This window comes from Heptranchias perlo, chromosome 11 (genome assembly GCF_035084215.1).
Source record: "Heptranchias perlo isolate sHepPer1 chromosome 11, sHepPer1.hap1, whole genome shotgun sequence".
Lineage (NCBI taxonomy): Eukaryota > Metazoa > Chordata > Chondrichthyes > Hexanchiformes > Hexanchidae > Heptranchias > Heptranchias perlo.
Genome location: NC_090335.1, coordinates 6,708,343 through 6,729,208, shown reverse-complemented (window position 1 = coordinate 6,729,208; position 20,866 = coordinate 6,708,343). Strand labels below are relative to the sequence as shown.

Below are 20,866 nucleotides of genomic sequence, written 5' to 3'. Positions count from 1 at the left end.
GGGAGCTTGTCAAAAGCCTTGCTAAAATCCATGTAGACTACATCAATTACGCTACCCTCATCGATCCTCCTGGTCACCTCCTCAAAAAATTCAATCAAGTTAGTCAGACTCGCCTCCGCTTAACAAATCTGTGCTCATTGTCCTTGATTAGTCTGTGCCTTTCTAAGTGACAGTTTATCCTGTTCCTCAGAATTGATTCCAATAATTTGCCCACCATTGAGGTTAGGCTGACTGGCCTGTAATCACTCGGTCTATCCTTCGCTCCCTTTTTAAACAACGGTACAATGTTAGCAGTCCTCCAATCCTCCGGCACTACGCCTGTATCCAGTGAAGTTTGGAAAATGATTGTTAAAGCCTCCGCTATTTCCTCCCTGGCTTCTTTTAACAGCCTGGGATACATTTCATCCGGCCCTGTTGATTTATCCACTTTCAAAGATGCTAACCCCCTTATTACTTCCTCTCTCACTATGTTTATCCCATCCAATATTTCACACTCCTCCTCCTTAACTTCAATCCCTGCATTATCCCTCTCCTTGGTGAAGACAGACACACAGTATTCATTAAGAACCAGACCCACGTCTTCCACCTCCACACATAGTTTACCTTTTTGGTCTCTAATAGGCCTTTCTCTTTCCTTAGTTATCCTCTTGCTCTTTATGTATTTATAAAACATCTTTGGGTTTTCTTTGATTTTACCTGCTAATATTTTTCATGCCCTCTCTTTGCTTTCCTAATTTCCTTTTTAACTTCACCCCTGCACTTTGTATACTCCTCTAAACTTTTCATAGTATTGAGTTCCCGGTGTCTATCATTGGCTTTCTTTTTCTGCCTTATCTTACCCTGAATGCTTCTTGATATCCAGGGGGCTCTAGATTTGGCAGCCCCTCCCTTTTTCTTCGTGGGAATATGTTTACCCTGAATCCCTTGAATCACCCCTTTGAATGTCTCCCACTGCTCTGACACTGATTTACCTTCAAGCAGCTGTTTCTAGTTTACTTCTGCTAAATCACTTCTCAGTTTAGTAAAATTGGTCTTTCCCCAATTGAAAACTTTAACTCCTGCTCTGTCACTATTCATCACACACACACAACTATCTGTAACCAGCACTATTCATCACACACACACAGCTCTCTGTAACCAGCACTATTCACCACACACACACACACAGCTCTCTGTAACCAGCACTATTCACCACACACACACACACAGCTCTCTGTAACCAGCACTATTCACCACACACACAGCTCTCTGTAACCAGCACTATTCACCACCTGCAAAGTTCAACAGCGTTTGCATAGTAATAGCATCAGCAGCTCCCATCAACATCACTGGTAAAAAAAAATCTAGCTGCAAAATTGAAAGGACCATGCAAATATTTCTCAATTGGCATCATGATAAGACAAGCACAGATCATCATTACTCAAACTTAATATATTCACTTTCACTGCCAGCTTTGAATACCTCCAGAGCATTTTCCTCACTGCTCGAGGGCAGTGAATCTACAGCAGCTGCTTTTTACAAAGCAGATCGAACAGACCCAGTGAATAGCGAGCAAGACTCTCAACTCTTCCAACTCAAAATACTCATCGACCACCCACTTTAGAACCTGTGCAAGGTGGTAAAATTAACATCAGTTATGTGTGGCTCACTTTCAGAACTAAACAACTGCCATAACGTATTTTCCAATTAAACTGCCAAACCCTGTTATACAGTTCAAATCTGCACAGAAAATTATAATGGTAATGAAAACTCAAGTTACTAACTGGGAAACTTCAAGGCAAGAGCAAAGACTATATTTCTACAAATCAACAACAACTTGCAATTATATAGCACCTTTAAGGTAGGAAAACATCCCAAGGCTTCACAGAACCGTAATCAGACAAAAAATTAACACCGAGCTGAAGTAGGAGATATTAGGAGAGGTGACAAAAAGCTTGGTCAAAGAGGTAGGTTTTAAAGAGGATCTTAAAGATGGAGAAAGAGGTGAAGAGACAGAGGGGTTCAGGGAGGGAATTCCAGAATTAGGACCCAGTCAGCTGAAGGCACGGCCGCCAAGGATGGGGTGAAGGGAGCGAGGGTTGCACAAGAAGCCAGAATTGAAGGAATGCAGAGTTCTCAGAGGGCTGTAGGGCTGGAGGAGGTTACAGAGATAGGGAGGGGAAAAGCCATGAAGGCATTTGAGTGCGAGGATAAGAATATTAAATTTGAGGCATTGATGGGCTGGGAGCCTTTGTAGGAGAAAAAATGAAGGTTGGAGATGGGACGGTATTTTGCAAGGACAAAGGGTTCAAAGGTGGGTTTTACTGAGATGGGGGATGATGACGGCAGATTTGATAGGGAGAGGGACAGTACTTGAGGAGACGGAGCCCGTTTACAATGTCCGCTGGCATGGGATTGGGGGGGGGTGCGGTGAAAGAAAGGGAAATTGGGTGGTCAGCAGCTCAGTTGAGAGGGAAGGAGGTGGGTCTCATGAACAAGATGAGCTCATAGAGGGTATGAAGGGAGATAGGAGAGAAACTAAAGAAAGATGCAGGTTCAGGGCTATTATAAATGAAGAGATTTCTAAGTCCATGCTTGCAGTTTATAACATCATAATTTAGCTACAACTTGCATTTATCCAATGCTCCTCATGCGCAGGACGATGTCACAGAACACTTTACAATAGGAGGAAAGGGATACAATGGACACAGAGCTTGGTGGAAGGGGAGAAGAATCGGGAACCAAAGGCACGAGGAATGGTTTGAGGAGGCTGTAATAGGCTATTGCAAGATACCCTAGTAACATGTTTGCGTTGCTGTCTAGAATCTGGAACATGGCAGAGAACAATGCACCAGGTGTAGCAAGTACATTTGGTCACTAGGGGAATGCTGATTCTGCAAAATGGAAAATAATAACATGAAATTGTGACAGATTGGAGATTACAGGATCTTAGTACATAGAGATAATAGAGAATGTAAGGTAAGCTGGAGTTTGTTAAAAGCGAGGAAGATAATAAAGAATTTCCCATCGCTCCCACCCTCTCCAAGCTCCACTGGCACCTCATGCTCCAGTGTGCTGATTTCAAAACCATCGTCCTTGTTTTCAAATATCTCCATGGCCTTGACCCACCTTCCTTTGGTGACCTCCTCCTGCCTTGTGTTCCAGTGCACAATTGCCACTCCTTTCACACTGGACTTCTCATGTCTTATTTCATGTTCTGAAAGACTCCAACCAATTGAAAAATTCAGCAGCTGTGTTCAATATTATTTTTTTTATTCGTTCATGGGATGTGGGCATCGCTGGCGAGGCCAGCATTTATTGCCCATCCCTAATTGGCCTTGAGAAGGTGGTGGTGAGCTGTCTGCTTGAACCGCTGCAGTCCGTGCGGTGAAGGTTCTCCCAGTGCTGTTAGGAAGGGAGTTCCAGAATTTTGACCCAGCGACGATGAAGGAACGACGATATATTTCCAAGTGGGGATGGTGTGTGACTTGGAGGGGAACGTGCAGGGGGCGTTGTTCCCACATGCCTGCTGCCCTTGTCCTTCTAGGTGGTAGAGGTCATGGGTTTGGGAGGTGCTGTCGAAGAAGCCTTGGCGAGTTGCTGCAGTGCATCCTGTAGATGGTACACACTGCAGCCACGGTGCGCCGGTGGTGAAGAGAGTGAATGTTTAGGGTGGTGGATGGGGTGCCAATCAAGTGGGCTGCTTTGTCCTGGATGGTGTTGAGCTTCTTGAGTGTTGTTGGAGCTGCACTCATCCAGGCAAGTGGAGAGTATTCCATCACACTCCTGACTTGTGCCTTGTAGATGGTGGAAAGGCTTTGGGGAGTCAGGAGGCGAGTCACTCGCCACAGAATACCCAGCCTCTGACCTTTTCTTGTAGCCACAGTATTTATGGGGCTGGTCCAGTTAGTTTTTTCTGGTCAATGGTGACCCCCAGGATGTTGATGATGGGGGATTCGGGGATGGTAATGCTGTTGAAGATCAAGGAGAGGTGGTTAGATTCTCTCTTGTTGGAGATGGTCATTGCCTGGCACTTGTCTGGTGCAAATGTTATTTGCCACTTATCAGCCCAAGCCTGGATGTTGTCCAGGTCTTGCTGCATGCGGTCACAGACCACTTCATTATCTGAGGGGTTGCAAATGGAACTGAACACTCTGCAATCATCAGCGAACATCCCCGTTTCTGACCTTATGATGGAGGGCGGGTCATCGATGTAGCAGCTGAAGATGATTAGGCCTAGGACACTGCCCTGAGGAACTCCTGCAGCAATGTCTTCGGGCTGAGATGATTAGCCTCCAACAACCACTACCATCTTTCTTTGTGCTAGGTATGACTCCAGCCACTGGAGAGTTTTCCCCCCCGATTCCCATTGACTTCAATTTTACTAGGGCTCCTTGGTACCACACTCGGTCAAATGCTGCCTTGATGTCAAGGGCAGTCACTCTCACCTCACCTCTGCAATTCGGCTCTTTTGTCCATGTTTGGACCAAGGCTGTACTGAGGTCTGGAGCCGAGTGGTCCTGGCGGAACCCAAACTGAGCATCGGTGTGCAGATTATTGGCGAGTGAATGCCACTTGATAGCACTGTCGACGATACTTTCCATCACTTTGCTGATGATGGAGAGTAGACTGATGGGGCGTTAATTGGCCGGATTGGATTTGTCCTGCTTTTTGTGGACAGGACATACCTGGGCATTGTCAGGTAGATGCCAGTGTTGTAGCTGTACTGGAACAGCATGGCTAGAGGCGTGGCTAGTTCTGGAGCATAAGTCTTCAGCACTACAGCCGGGATGTTGTCGGGGCCCATAGCCTTTGCTGTATCCAGTGCACTCAGCCGTTTCTTGATATCACGTGGAGTGAATTTATTCTGAACTTGCAGCATGTTGGATTTGTGGCACTTTGAAGTGCCTTTTCAAAGCTGCAGTTTGGGGAAAATTCTTCTGACTTGATTACTATATAGGGGAGGGGTCCATGTTACTTGCTGGTTTTGCAGACTGCCACTAGCATAGACTAGGCCTGTATTCCCTCGAGTATAGAAGATTAAGAGGTGATCTAATTGAGGTGTTTAAGATGATTAAAGGATTTGATAGGGTAGATGGAAAGAAACTATTTCCTCTGGTGGGGGAATCCAGAACAAGGGGGCATAACCATAAAATTGGAGCTGGGCTTTCAGGGGTGATGTCAGGAAGCACTTCTTCACACAAAGGGTATTGGAAATCTGGAACTCTCTTCCCCCAAAAAGCTGTTGAGACTAGGGGTCAATTGAAAATTTCAAAGCTGAGATTGATAGATTTTTATTAGGCAAGGGTATTAAGGGTTATTGGAGTTGAGGTGCAGATCAGCCATGATCTAATTGAATGGCCTATCAATGTTCTTTTGTTCCTATATATAAAGGTAGATAAGTCACCTCTGTTTAAGTGAACTGCTTAACAAGTACCAGATGCAACATTCACTCAGACATTAGAAACAGTTAATAGTTATCACTGAGTTGTGAGGAGACAGAGCTAATTGTTTGGGATTTCAGACCCACCAGTCACTGTTGTAGCAGGCTTTTTAGACAAGATACTTGATGCTAAGCTTCATGCTTAATTAAAATGCAGAGTAGTTAGAATGTTGAATTCGCTACCACACGGAGTGGTTGAGGTGAATAGCATAGATGCATTTAAGCGGAAGCTAGATAAACACATGAGGGAGAAAGGAATAGAAGGATATGCTGATAGGGTGAGATGAAGTAAGATGGGAGGAGGCTCATGTGAGCATGAACACCTGGCATAGATCTGTTGGGCCGAAAGGCCTGTTTCTCTGCTGTAAATTCTACATAAAATGTAATGTGCCCGTTAGAGAAATTCTTACAGGAGCCATTTGCTACATTGTGGTGCTGCTGCAAATCGAGGACTCATGAGCTCGTCTTTCTCATGTAAAAATATTTCATCAAGGACACAAGTTGTTTAAAGCACAGCAGGGAACTGATGAGGCATCCTGCACTTTTATTGTTCTTGTGACAGATTCTTTAATCTAGTGAAACATGTTGGATTTTCTCTTGCTTCTGTTTAATTTTACTTCCTAATAAACCTGATTTATAGTCTGAGATAATAGGGCTCGATTTTGGAATCCAAGTGTGGGTGCATTGGGGCTCCAAAAATCGGGGAAATCCCGAGCAGGTTCGGAACCCGGCTCCAATCCGCAGACTTCCGGTTTCCCGATTGGCGCGTCTGGTACGCGCGCGCGCGCCTCCCGAATGTGGAAGTCCCACCGGCAATTAAAGTTGGTGAGATGACAGTTAGTTAGATAGTGGAAGTACTTCATTTTGTGTACATTGAGGCAGGGGTCCGATTTTCAAACAGCCTCAGCGTGTTTCCCGTGCTGTGGGAAACACTCCATGTTCCACCAGAGGTGTTTCAGCCAGCAGCCAGTTGCACATTCAAATGCTTGTGTGACAGATGGGGAGAAAATGTGAGTTCTTTCAGACAAACTTTTGGCTGCGAGATCTTTGTATTTTCACTGAAAATTCTTACTTTCCACTCACAATTCTCTGTTCTCACATATTTACCAACTTTTCAGACCCCCTCAAACTCACACCGTCAGGATGGGGGTCGCCATGGCTGCATTCACCAGTACATCCGAGGACGAGGAACGTCACCATCCTCACCAGGCACGGCGTCCACTTCCGCCACTTGCCGCTCCATAACACTTTGCTACGCCACAGGCACCTGCACAAAAGCACAGAGGGGTACAACAGAGAGAGCGACGTCACAGGAGGTACTAACCTCGCCACAGGGTCTACAGACCGAGGCTCAGCTTCCTGGACCTCTGAGGAGCAGTGCATATGGAGGCTCAGAGTGAGTCGCCGGGTGGTTGCAGACATCTGCAGCCTCCTTCATGACGAGCTGCATCTCATTACCCGTCGCAATTAAAGTCACCACTGCCCTCAACCTCTACGCCTCCAGATCATTCCAGGGTACCACCGGGGACATCGCTGGGGTCTCTCAGTCTTCTGCACACAAGTGCACAAGGCAGGTCACCGACGGCTTGTTTTGCAGGGCCTCGCAGTATGTCAACTTCCCCGTGGATCACCTCAGCCAGACGGAGAGGGCAGTGAGATTCCACTCTGTGGCTGGCTTCCCACGGGTACAGGGTGTAATCGATTGCACCCATATAGCAATACGAGCACCTCCACATGAGCCAGGACTGTTCATCGACAGAAAGGGCTATCACTCCATCAACGCTCAGCTCGTTTGTGATCACCGCAAAAGATTCCTTCAGATGTGCGCCAGATTCCCTGGCAGCTGCCACGATTCCTTCATTCTGAGGGAATCCAACATCCCGCCCCTCTTCCATGCACCGAACACCCTTAAGGGTTGGCTCCTCGGGGGACAAGGGATACCTCCTACACACATGGCTCATGACACCTCTGAGGAACCTCACCACAGAGCAACAGCGCTGATATAACGACAGCCACATCGCCACCAGGTCTACAATTGAGCATGCTATAGGGCTGCTCAAGATGCGCTTCAGGTGCCTTGATCGTTCTGGGGGAGCGCTGCAATACACACCAGACAGAGTGGGATGCATTATAGTCGTCTGTTGTGCCCTGCACAACAAGGCACAACAGAGAGGGCTACCGCTTGAGGAGGCCCCGTCCACATCTGCCATCCACATTGAGGAGGAGGGGGAGGAGGCGGGACCAATGGGCAGAACAGCGGCTCACCTGGCTACTCGTGAGGCCAGAGAGTCAATGATATGTGAATGGTTCTCCTAACATCAGAAAGTGTTAAGAGTCCAGTCCTCAGACCACCTGGAAAGAGCAGCGCTCACACCAGGCCGCCCACCCCTCCCTGCACAAAACAGTCCTGCAACTTCACAAACACCCACTGTAGAGTGACCCAATGGGTGGCGTCAAGTGTCGGTGTTCATGGTGAACCTCATGAAAGGGCCTTATTATAGAAGCCAATCAAGAATGGCCAATGTGTGGCAGTAGTGGTGATAATCATAACATTTAATGTGAGTTTAACAAAAAGCAAATATAAATAAAAAACATGACCAACCGTCAGACACCCTTGTGCATCCCCTTTGTGCTCACAAAACCTCCGCCTTTCTCTTCCTACGGCTTCTACGTGTGCATCCCCTGTGCATGCAGCAGAGGTAGTGGCAGGTTGATCTTGTTCATGCCCTGACTGATTAGATGCTTTGGGCCTACATGCTTTGAGTTTTGGAGCCTGTGAGGGCCCCTCCAAAGACTACTCCACCTGCACCTGTGCAGGGACAGACTCAGCCACCTGGAGAGGAGGCAGCATTGCGAGGTGGGCTGATCGAGAGGGGGGCAACAGGTGAGACGTGGGAGCGCTTTGAATGGCGTCCCCAATTCCATGTCCCCTTTCGCCATCATCCCTCCCCTGGGCCAGGCCCGCATCACTCCTACCACCCTGCTGGACGACAGTGCGGTGGACATGTGTGATGCGTTGGAAGGCCACTTCTAAAGTATCTGTCAGCCTGTTGAAGGCGGCAGAATATCGTTCACCCTGCGTATGAACGACCATTGTTAGGGCCTGAATGGACTCATTTATGAGCCGTGCTTGAAGCTCAATGGGGGCTACCATTCTCTCAATCGCAGACATTCCCACACTTATCTGCGACACTATCTCAGACATTTCAGCAGTTACATGCGACACTATCTCAGACAGTTGCTCAGGTCCCTGTGACACTAACTCAGAGATTCCCTCCTGTACCTGTGCCACCATTCCACTCAAGCAGGATTTGGACTCCTCCATCCTCTGTGCTATTGAGGAGAATGCGCGTGGCACCTGTTCCAGTACCTCACAAATGTGCTGTTGTCCCTCGATCATTCTCCTTTTAAAGGATGGCTCTCGGGGTTCAGCATCTGCATCCAGCTGAGCAGAGCCTGGAGAGGAGTGCGCCCACTGACATGGACTCTCCACAGCTGCCCCTGCCACCAGAGTCTGCTCATGTTCACTTGTGTGTGGTGACTCACCAGGTGCCAACCCAACTAACTCACTACTAGGACCCACCGAGGTGTGTGTATCTGCGCTGGTGGATGGCTCACTAAGATGTGACGGTGCACCCTCAGAGGCCAGGAGCTCCTCTGAGGAATCGCCCTCTCCCGTCACTGCGGTCGCTGAAGGGCCTGTAAGACAACAGAAGGCAATATTAAGCATCATCACAGATGTGTCATGTTGTGAACAGCATACTGAGGTGTTCAACATGCCAAGCATTGTTAACATCAATTCATGCTGTGTGTGATGAATGTTAAAGTTGTGTCACCGGACTTTTGTGGGGTGCCAGTCTCGGCATCCCTGACGGACAGGCACTCGAGGGTGCGGCTGATCTCGAGCGCCTCCTACTCCGCGTCTGTGAGGACCACTATTTGTTGTGGCCCCCCTCCAGTCCTCACCCTCTCTTGTGCATTTTGCGCACTCTTCTAGAAGGGGAGAAAGTACGGATGTGAGTGAGTGAGGGTGAAGAGCCAACCCGATGAATGCATTGCTTTGAGTGAGGCTGACTGTGAAAGAGATGCATCAGAGGGTGAGTATGAGACCAGATATCACATTGGATGAGGATTGGGTTGAGTGTTAGCAATGGGGTCACAAATAGGGAGGTGAGGAAGTGCAGGTAAGTTGAGGATGAGCCTTAAGTGGGTGTGAGGAGTGATGTGATAGAGTAGTGTTGGCAGTGCAGAAGGAGTTGTGGGGTGGGGGCGGTGATGTGGAACACGGAATGCAGGAGAATGAGTAAGTGTACTCACTTTGGCTGATCTAATTAGGTCATTGCACCTCTTCCTGCACTGGACCCAGGTGCGGGAGATGTTGCTGCTGCTGGTGACCTTCTCTACCACCTCAAGCCAGGCCTTCTTCATGGCAGAGGCAGGCCACTTCCTCCCGTCCACAGGATAAAACACTTCCCTCCTCCTCACCCCGTCCAGTAGCTGCTGCAGTGAGGCGTCGCTAAACCTTGGAGCAGCCTTTCCCCTGTGCTGCTCCATTGTGATTTCTGGGTCTTTGCTCCAGCAAAAGCCTTTGGAGCAATGGCCCTTTAAATAGAACTCTTCCAGCTGACAGCCTGTGATGCGGGTGCGCAGTCCGCCCGTTGCGCAGCTTTCTGACGGCAAACCCGGAAGCCACGTTAAGTGGCACCAATTCACTTGGCATCGCGTGGGAAACGGACATATTTTATTGGTCGGGTTACCCACCCACCCATTCACCCCCTCCCCACTGCCATCCCGCCTCCATTCTAAAATCGGGGCCATACAGTCTGTCAGAGGGTTATTTGTTCATCAGCTGAAAAGATCAGTAGTTTACAATGGCAGTCTTATCAGTAAACTAAAAAAAAGACTAGCATTTATATAGTGCCTTTCACAACCTCAGGATGAGCTAAAGCACGTTACAGCCAATTAAGTATTTTTGAAGTGTAGTCACTGTTGTAATGTAGGAAACATGTCAGCCAATTTGCGCACAGCAAGGTCCCACAAACAGCAATGTAATAATGACCAGATAATCTGTTATAGTGATGTTGGTTGAGGAATAAATATTGGCCAGGACACCGGGGAGAACTCCCCTGCTCTTCATCAAAATAGTGCCGTGGGATCTTTGACCCAAGAGTCTCAGCCGAAAGACAGCACCTCCGACAGTCCAGCGCTCCCCCAGTACTGCACTGAAGTGTCGGCTTGGATTACGTGCTCAGGTTCCTGGAGTGGGATTTGATCCAGAGACGAGAGTGCTACCGACTGAGCCACAGCAGACACTTTCATCATTTACTCTGTGACTCTCTGTCCCAGATTATTGTGTGTATACGTTCAAGTTTTGGTTCAGAGGGAGCATATTCTTACCCATGGAAGGGAACCATTGTCTTTCCCACGAGAAAAACTATCTGGAGCGCATCTGAATCATAAGAGAAATAATTCTGGAAATATTGCATGCAGGGTGCAAACGGACCGCAGCATCGTACTTAGAGAGGAGAGGAGAGCACACTCGAGGAAAAGAGGGCAAAGGAAAGAGGGAAAAACTGACTTGCATTTATGTAGCACCAAGTCTCTCAGAAACAATCCAAGATGCTTCACTTAAAATAAATTACACTGGAACTGCTGTGAAATAGATCGGAAACTGCCAAACGCAGTAAGTGCTTTAGTTCCACGTTCTGTCAAAACGACTTTCTCTGCCAGGTGCAGACTAGACCTTGGAATCTGCATGGACCACGTGTAGCAGTCCCACATTTCTGCAAGGAAAGAGTCGCAGGCAAAGTCAGATTTTGATCATTAACTATCTAAATTGGAGTTTATTATACTTGCAATAATTTGCTCTTGGAACCCCCTCCCCCCATAGCATTTTAGCCTCCCCACACCCACCCACCACCACACTACGCAGATTATTGTACTCTTTCTCTGCTCCTTCCTCTCCCACTTCCCCTCTCTCCCATTATTATCCAATCATCCTCCTGCTTTTCCCCTCACCCTCTCCGCCCTCACCCTCTCTGTGCTTCTGCCACTAATCTGCTTCCTTGCACCTTTGTTCAATTCCCCCCCCCCGCTCCTTAACCTGCTTGACCTGAATTGTGCCTTGGTCTTAATTTTCCCATGTGCAATGGCATGGGACACGACTAGATATATTTAAAAAATCTTGAGTGTGTGCACTGCCTATGTATAAACCTCACTTCCTGTTGTCACAATTTCTGGTAACGCTTTTTCTGTCAACATTTCACATTGAAAGTATCCGTACAGTTAATTATAATGGGAAGTACAGCAGCAGTTACAGACTGCAGCCACCAGGGGGTGGTGTAACCCCACTGTATCCTGCATCACCTGACACACCATGAGCAACGCCACGGGAGATCCATTTAGTTTGCTCATTTTTATTTCTCTCTGGCTCCACAGGAGGTTCTCATCCAACCATCCTGGAGTGGGGCTGGAACCCAGGCCCCAGAGGTGAAAAGACCATATCCAACACACTGCACCACCTACTGCCTCTTTTTATTTACAGAATCGAGTGCACTTCATTTTAAGCTGACTGTTGGCGCAGGAAATAACTCAATATTTCCATTTTGTTCATCCATCGCCCCCGTGCTCACTGACCTGCATTGACTCCCGGTCTGGCAATGCCTTGATTTTAAAATTCGCATCTATGTGTTTAAATCCCTCCATGGCCTCGCCCCTCCCTATCTCTGTAACCTCGAGATCTCTGCGCTCCTCCAACTCTAGCCTCTTGTGCATCCTCTACTTCCTTCACTCCACCATTTGCGGCCGTGCCTTCAGCAGTCTAGGTCCTAAGTTCTGGAATTCCCTCCCTAAACCTCTCTACCTCTCTCTCCTCCTTTAAGACGCTCCTTAAAACCTGCATCTTTGACCAAGCTTTTGGTCACCTGTCCTAATATCTCCTTCTGTGGTTCAGTGTCAAATTTTGTTTGATAATCGCTCCTGTGAAGTGCCTTGGGACGCTTTTACTACGTTAAAGGCGCTATTTAAATGCAAGTTATTGTTGTTGTCTGATCCTTTGCTCTCCATTCTCTAACCATAAACAGGCTCAGTCTAATTGGACGTGAAACTATTACCTTCTCAGGAGTTTCTGACCAAAACTACAATTTAACTCCAGCCATTTGTGACTAAGATGATAGTTTACTAAATTGCAAAAAACAAAAGTGAAGCCAGGGCTTCTGTCCCGAGGTCTGTAAATACAGGAATGGTGATGGGCTGAAATTACAGTGCAAACTGAGTAACTCTGCACTTAAAATACTATTGGGTGTTAGGAAAGATGTCTTATGCCATCTGCTGGTGACTTTCAGCGTTCACATTACAAAGACATTGGGCTCGATATTAGCACCCGCTATAGGGTGCGTTCCTGGCCGGGGGGGGGGGGGGGCTCCGAAAATCGGGGAATCCCGGAGCGGGTCGGGAGCCCAGCTCCAACCCGCCCACTTCCGGGTTCCCCACAGACGCGCTGACGTGCGCGCGCAGCCCCCGCATGTGGGACTCCCGCAGGCAATTAAAGCCAGCGGGGTGCCACTTAAAAGTATTTATTCTGGTATTTCAGGTCGTTAACAGACCTGATTAAGGAGATATTTCAGGAGGGGTGGGATTTTAGAAATAACTAGGACTATTTCCCATACTGGGGGAAACACTCCCAGTTCAAATGGACGTGTTGCAGCCATCAGCCTGTGGCAGCTGCAAAGGTCCATTTGACAGGTGGGGGGGGGGGTGGGGGGAGACCCTCACCCATTGCAGGAGGCCACTCTGTCACTTGGGACAAAGTTTGGCCTCCACCACCCTCCTCCTAACACAAAAAATCACCAACTTGCACACTTACCCCGGGGTCCAGACACATGTACCTACCTTGCGGACCCCCTCAGATGTACATCTTCCGGATGGGGGCCGCCGTAGCTGCAGTCATGACCTCCTCGGAGGGCGAACAGCATCACCAGCCTCACCGGCCATGCCGTCCACCTCTGACACGTGGAGCTCCACAACAGAGTGCTGTGACACATCCACCTGCACAGCAGGAGGGAGGGCAACCGGAGAGAGAGATGTGTCGCAGAGGGCACTACCCTCGCCACAGGGTCCACAGACCGAGGCTCAGCTTCCTGGACCTCTCTGAGCAGCAGAGTAACTCGACATGTAGTCGTGGACATCTGCAGCCTCCTTCATGCCGAGCTGCTCCCAGCTGGCCCGAGCACCATCTTCTTATCTGTCGCTCTCAAAGTCACCACTGCCCTCAACAACTTCTCCTCCGCATCCTTCCAGGGTGCCACCGGGGACATCGCCAACGTCTCTCAGTCGTCTGCACAAAAGAGCCCTGCAAATACACCTACACCCACTCTGCAGTGACACAATGGGTGGCATCAGGTGTGGGTCTTCATTGTGATCCTCAGGAAAGGGCATTATTGCACAAACCAGACAAGATTCACAAAGACGTGGCAGTAGTGGTGCCAATATATGTGATGTGAGTTGCTCAGAAATTAAATATAAGTAAAAACCATGACAAACCCTCAAACACCCTTGTGCATCCCCTTCATGCTCACGACTCGTTTGCCTTACGCTGCCTACTGCACATATGTGATGCATGCCCTGTGGCTGCAGCACAGGTAGTGGCAGGTTGAGTGAGGCTGACCGTGAAAGAGATGCATGAGAGGGTAAGTATGAGATAGAGCCATGAGATTGTATGAGGATTGGGTTGAGTGGTAGTGGCGGGATGAGTACTGGTGAGGTGAGTAAGTGCAGGTAAGATGAGGATGAGGTTTGAGTGGGTGTGAGGGGTGATGTGACAGAGTAGTGTTGGCAGTGCAGAAGGAGGGGTGGGGGCGGTGATGTGGCAGACGGAGTGTAGGGGAATGAGTAAGTGTACTCACTTTGGCTGACCTACTTAGGTCATTGCAGCGCCTCTTGCACTGTATGCAGGTGGGCGATATGTTGGTGTTGCAGGTGACCTCCTATGCCACCTCAAGCCAGGCCTTCTTGGTGGCAGAGGCAGGCCGCATCCTCCCGCCCGCCGGGGGGAACATCTCTGTCCTCCCCCTCCTCCTCATCCCATCCAATAAGAGCTGGAGTGAGGCATCATTAAACCTGGGAGCAGCCTTCCCCCTGGGCTGCTCCATGCTGTAATTTTTCCTATTTGTTGCAGCATCAGTCAGTGGAGGACTGCCCCTTTAAATAGGATTCCTCCAGCTGACAGACCTTACTGCGCATGCGCAGTCCGCCCGACGCGCAGATCAGCAGTGGGGAACCCGGAGGAGCAGGTAAGTGGATCCAATTAGCCTGTGATCGTGCGCAGGGCAGACTGATTTCACCGGGCGCGTTACCCACGTGCCCAATCGCCCCCCCCCCCCCCCGCCGTGAACTCGCCGCCCTGGTAATATCGAGCCCAATAAGTTATTTTGAAATTTTTCCAGTCTGTTGTTTCATACAAGAAAAGAAAGACTTGCATTTCTACAGCGCCTTTCACAACCTCTCGACGTCCCAAAGTGCTTTACAGCCAATGAAGTACTTTTGAAGTATAGTCACTGTTGTAATGTAGGAAACGTGTCAGCCAATTTGCTCACAGCAAGGTCCCACAAACAGCAATGTGATAATGACCAGTTAATCTGTTTCAGTGATGTTGGTTGAGGGATAAATATTGGCCGGGACACCAGGGAGAACTCACCTGCTCGTCTTCAAAATATTGCCGTGGGATCTTTTACGTCCACCTGCGAGGGCAGAAGGGGCTTCGTTTTGATGTCTCATCTGAAAAATGGCACCTCCGACAGTACAGCACTCCCTCAGTACTGCAGTGGGAAAGATAAGTATCAGGGTTCCCAGGAGAGCTCAGTGGGTTTAGACATGAGTGACTAGCTGAAGCATACAGACCAGGAAGGTAGCAGGTTTGATCCCCAGTCTGTGATAGGTTCCCAGATTTGACTTGGGCAGAGACAGATGGCCTCAATGCCACTGCGTTTGGGAGAGGAAAATCAGCCGGGGTTCCCACTCCTGATTACTATCCAGCTGCTCCACTGGAACAACACATCTGGATTTCATGCTCAGATGTGATGCCTGCTGTCGTTGAATAAGCTGGCACCAATCAGTTGCATCAATAATGGCCAAGTGACGGATGGATATGAAATGCTCTATAATGCGCTATCAACATTGTTCAGGATAGGAAAGAATAAAACTAGCAGAGAAATCTGGTGGAAAGCAATCAGTTCCCCTGTGCTGCTTTTATTAATCCAGTGTTGAATTAATTAACACTGGCAAGCCATTTAATATAACATTTCTCAACAGAAACCTCTGAATAGAAAGTACCCCATTGTGTGGAATATTCCAGCTCCCCTCCCTTACTCTGACTGTGGAATTAATAGGTGTGAATGAGTGTCAGCTCACTAACCAGCAACTCTTCCCAATCACTCTCTCCAGTGACAAGAGCTCACACGAGGTGGATGGAAGCATACTCCAAAGGTGCAATGACTGGTGGTTAGGTGATGGAACACTGCTCCAGCTTTATATTTGTGAGCGTGACACCATCTGAACCCTTCCGTAACGTAACGCACGTGTAACCTAACCTATTCCTTGTTATTCTATGTTTAATTAGACTCTTTGGGTTCATTATCACCATCGAAAGATAACACAATAGAAGTAATTTTGTATTTAAGTATATGTTCCAATGAGATGTACAACACAATGCAGAGAAAAGAAAGAACTTGTATTTATACAGAGCATTTCATATCCTCAGGACATCACAAAGTGCTTCACAGCCAATTAAGTACTTTTGAAGTGCAATCACTGTTGTTATGTAGGTAAATATGGCAGGCAATTTTCACACAGCAAGCTCAAATAAAGGACAAATAGAATGATTGACTAGATACTCTGTTTTTAGTTATATTGGTTGAGGGGCGAATATTGGCCAAGACACAGGGAGCATTCAAAAAGCACTATAGGTTGTCTCCGTCTCACTGATCATGCAGACGGCGTCTCAGTTTAATGTCGCATCTAAAAGATGGCACCTCCCACAGTGCAGCACTACCTCAGTACTGCATTGAAGCACCTAGATTATGTGCTCAAGTCTCTGGAATGGGGCTTGAACCCATGATGCAGAGTCTCCTAAGCAAATTCATATAATTTTAGAAAATGAAACATCATTGTAAATGTGCCCATAAGGTTAATATCAGATTTGCAAACACTACTAGACTTACCGTAAGTTTATCTCGCATGTTATTTAATATGCTGAAGCTGGTATACCCGGTAAACAATATGATAATAAGCGAGCTCAGCTGCATCACTTGGTTAAGCTGCTGTGGCTCAGTGGTAGTACTCTTATCTCTGAATTAGAAGGTTGTGGGTTCAAGTCCCACTCCAGAGACTAGGGCACAAGATCTAGGCTTACACTCCAGTGCAGTGCTGAGGGAGTACTGCATTGTTGGAGGCGCTGTCTTTCAGACAAGACACTAAACTAAAGCCCCATTTGCCCTCTCAGGTGGACATAAAAGATCCCATGGCACTATTTCAAAGAAGAGCAGCAGTGTCCTGACCAATATTTACCCTTCAACCAACATCACTAAAAAAATGTATTAACTGTTCATTATCATTTTGCTGTTTGTGGGACCTTGCTATGCGTAAATTGACAGCCGCATTTCCTACATTACAACAGTGACTGAACTTCACTGCCTGCGGTAGTGAAAGGTGCTATATAAATGCAAGTTCTTTCTTTCTATCAATGGCAACAACAATTTGTTTCCTACTTTTTTTCCAGACAAGTTTATTCTAAATGGTTCTATACCTGTAGGGGTCGTCCATCCTCCTGTCCGATCATGTTTCTCCACTCCAGCAGGGAGCGCTGTAAATGATCGAATCCAGTTTCCCAAAGCCGGACGTGCCCGCCCATATCCACCGTCACCACACCTCCAGCTCCCATGGACCCTATCAGGACATCTGTGTCTGAGATCTTAGACAGCCACTGAGCGTAGGGAGAGATGGAAAGAGCACTGCAAGAAAGAAAAGCACAACAGTACCAGTATAGCCAGCCCAGTCTAAAACTACTGGAGTCCAATTGGCCAGTTCTGAGCCAGATGGTTGTGAGTTCAAGCCCTACTCCAGGAGTACACTGACACTGTGGTGACAATTTTCCAAATGGGCCCTCCAGACACGGAGCCTCCTCTGCCTGGAGTGCATATCAGGAAAGGCGGGCGCACTCCCCACCGATTTCATCCATTAGTTGGCACTTGTACCTGAAATAAATATGAGCTGATTAATATCCCCTAAAATTAGAGCTAGGCAGTTCAGGGGTGATGTCAGGAAGCATTTCTTCACACAAAGGGTAGTGGAAATCTGGAACTCCCTCCCCCAAAAAGCTGCTGAGGCTGGGGGTCAATTGAAAATTTCAAAATTGAGATAGATAGATTTTCGTTAGGTAAGGGTATTAAGGCGGGTAGATGGAGTTAAGATACAGATCAACCAGGATCTCATTGAATGGCGGAAAAGGCTCCAGGGACTGAATGGCCTATTTCTGTCCCTTTGTTTCTGAAACTATTCCATTTCGTGGTTTCCTCACCTTGGAATGGGAATATATTTAATCTTTTTGGAATTCAGATCTGTTACTTCCAAGAATCCTGCAGTGTTTGGAGGCTTCACGTCTACAAGAAAAGAAAACAAATCAATAGCACATCACAGGGTGATTCAGGCCGGTCATTGGCCACTTTAGTCCCACACGATTCTTATTTAAGGTGAATGAGCAGCAACATTCCTTGAAAAACAGATCACAAGTTACGCACTGATACCCATTACTGTCAGTCTTTCCCACTTTCACATCCTACCTGCTAACTATGATAGTGAGATTTAATTATAAAAGGTCACCTGTAATTCAGCAGCAAGATGTTCAAAATTATGAGGGGTTTTGATAGAGTAGATAGGTAGCAAGTGTTTCCACTGGCAGGAGGGTCGGTAACCAGAGGACACATTTAAAATAATTGGCAAAAAAATCCAGTGGGGAGATGTTTTACGCAGTGAGTTGTTATGATCTGGATTCACTGCCTGAAAGGGTGGTGGAAGCAGATTCAATAGTAACTTTCAAAAGGAATTGGAGATATACTTGAAAAGGAGAAATTTGCAGGGCTATGGGGGAAAGAGCAGGGGGAATGGTCTAATTGGATAGCTCTTTCAAAGAGCCGGCACAGGCACGATTGGCCAAATGGCCTCCTTCTGTGCTGTATGATTCTATAAGAACCCATTATAACATATTCATTATTACATGCTGTACTCAATACGTGGTACACTGCACACAGAATTCAGCTGATCAAAGTACATTCACTCAGTTGTAGAAAGACCAGTGATATTAAATGAATTAACTATTCTTTTATCCCTTATTGTGCAATGTCCTTATAGATAATACCTTCTAAAAACAGCACAGTAATGATGCTAATCACTAGTTCAGGATTCTAGTGGAAAATATGAAAGGGAAAAGGCATTTGAAAGAACTTGCTTTAATAGTGTGCCTTATCATGTCCTCAGGATAAGCCAAAATATTTCACAACCAATTAATTACTTTTGAAATGCAGGCACCGCTGAGCTATGTTAACAGACGTGGCTATCAACTTGCGCACCGCAAGGTCCTAGAAACAGCAGAGGAGATGAAGGGCCAGTTAATCCACGATGTTGGTGGAGGGAGGAATGTTGGCCAAGACATTAGCTGAATTCCCTGCCCTTCTTTCTAATATTGCTACAGGATCTTCAACATCCACCTGAACAGGCAGACAGGGCTTCAGTTTAATGTCCCATTTGAAAGGCAGCACTTCCCAGCAATGCACTACTCTCCCAGAATTACACCGAAGTGTCAGCCAAGGTGATGTGCTCAAGTCCCAGAGTGGGGCTTAAACTTATGACCATAAATTATCTTTTGTCAAATCACAGTACAATTTCGAAAATGTTTTTCAAAAATTCAAATCCCTTAAATATTTAGTATTACACAGAATTACATAGAAATTACAGCACAGAAACAGGCCATTCGGCCCAACTGGTCTATGCAGGTATTTATGCTCCACACAAGCCTGATCCCACCCTACTTCATCTAACCCTATCAGGATAACCTTCTATTCCTTTCTCCCTATCATATTTATCTAGCTTCTCCTTAAATGCATCTAAACTGTTCGCCTCAACCACTCCATGTGGTAGCAAGTTCTCACCACTCTCTGAGTGAAGAAGTTTCTCCTGAATTCCTTATTGGATTTATTAGTGACTATGTAAGACCCCTAGTTCTGTATACTTTCATTTCATTCTAACCATGGCTGTTCAAACTGCAAGAGTCCCTGGAATGCTTAATTTTGACATAGAAATTGCAGAGGAACAATGCCACAGGAGATCTGCTAATTTATAAATGTATGCACTGGCCGATCTACAATGACCCTGCTCATGGTGAATCGGAGGATTTTGCTGCATTGTATGAATTATACTATTTAATGCATGATGTATTATTCTGCTGCTGAAGTGTAGACGTGTAATGTGGTGTGCAGCTTTAAGGCCACCAAGTGTAATTGTTGTGCCTTTCTGTGTCAAGTAGAGGCCAATTGCCCTTAGGCAGATCTCCAGGTCTCCAATTAGAGATCAGATTGACATTTTATACTTTAAGCATGCATTTCTGACAGTTTGACATCAAACAGACATCTCTCACAACTTGTATCTATTTCTCTATTTATCAAGTGTCAGTCTTGCCTCTGAGTCAGAAGCTCATGAGTTCAGGTCCCACTCCAGAGACTTGTGCCCATAATCTAGTGCAATACTGAGGGAGCGCTGCATTGTCAGAGGTGCCATCCTTCGGATGAGACGTTAAACTGTGCAGTCTGTTTGTGCAGATGGGTGTAAAAGATCCCATGGTACTATTGGAAGACGAGCAGGGGAGTTCTCCCAGCCTCCTCTCCCAGCCAACATCACTAAAACAGATAATCTGGTTATTTATCTCATTGCTGTTTGTGGGGTCTTGCTGCGTGCAAATTGGCTACATTACAACAGTGACTGCACTTCAAATGTACTTCATTGGCTGTGAAGCGCTTTGGGACATCCTGAGGATGTGAAAGGCACTATATAAACTGTAAGATTTTCAAAATTCACAGATCCCCTAAAACCCGGAGAAAAACCCTAAAAAACCCTGAGTATGGGAAAACTTTGGCCATTGACTATAATCCTAAAATGGAAGGATAGTTGAGAGGTCACCAGACGAAATCAACAACACATACACCGTGGAACTTCGGAGAATTACTGCTTCAGACATGTCTCTGTTTTAATGCAAAACCGACAGCAGGTGGTCGACACTCAGCACGAATTCGAAAGGCAGTCAGCCATTGAAAGAGGCAACTGCTCCAGACATGGTGGGGCCATGTTTTTGTTTTAATGCAAAACCTATCAACACCTAGGACGTTGGGTACAAAAGGAAGC

General features: G+C 47.0%; 1 protein-coding gene across 6 annotated transcripts in view; it reads right to left on the bottom strand.

Annotated features, from left to right (window-relative positions):
- Positions 1-20,866, bottom strand: part of LOC137326887 (von Willebrand factor A domain-containing protein 8-like) — a 50,455-nt gene that overhangs the window by 12,138 nt on the left and 17,451 nt on the right. For 2 of the 6 annotated variants that reach the window (XR_010964280.1, XM_067992269.1), the window contains exons 2-4: positions 17,994-18,075; positions 17,223-17,427; positions 5,957-6,689 (exon numbers count right to left, since the gene is read on the bottom strand). Coding sequence is in view for 3 of the 6 variants with exons in the window: in XM_067992269.1 (XP_067848370.1) it covers positions 6,675-6,689; positions 17,223-17,427; positions 17,994-18,075 (302 nt within the window). In the remaining 3 variants the exon portion in view is untranslated. Of the gene's footprint in view, positions 1-5,956; positions 6,690-15,116; positions 15,238-17,222; positions 17,428-17,993; positions 18,076-20,866 lie in introns of those variants that run through there. The other 4 variants (XM_067992268.1, XM_067992267.1, XR_010964279.1 and 1 more) reach the window with 3 other exon arrangements.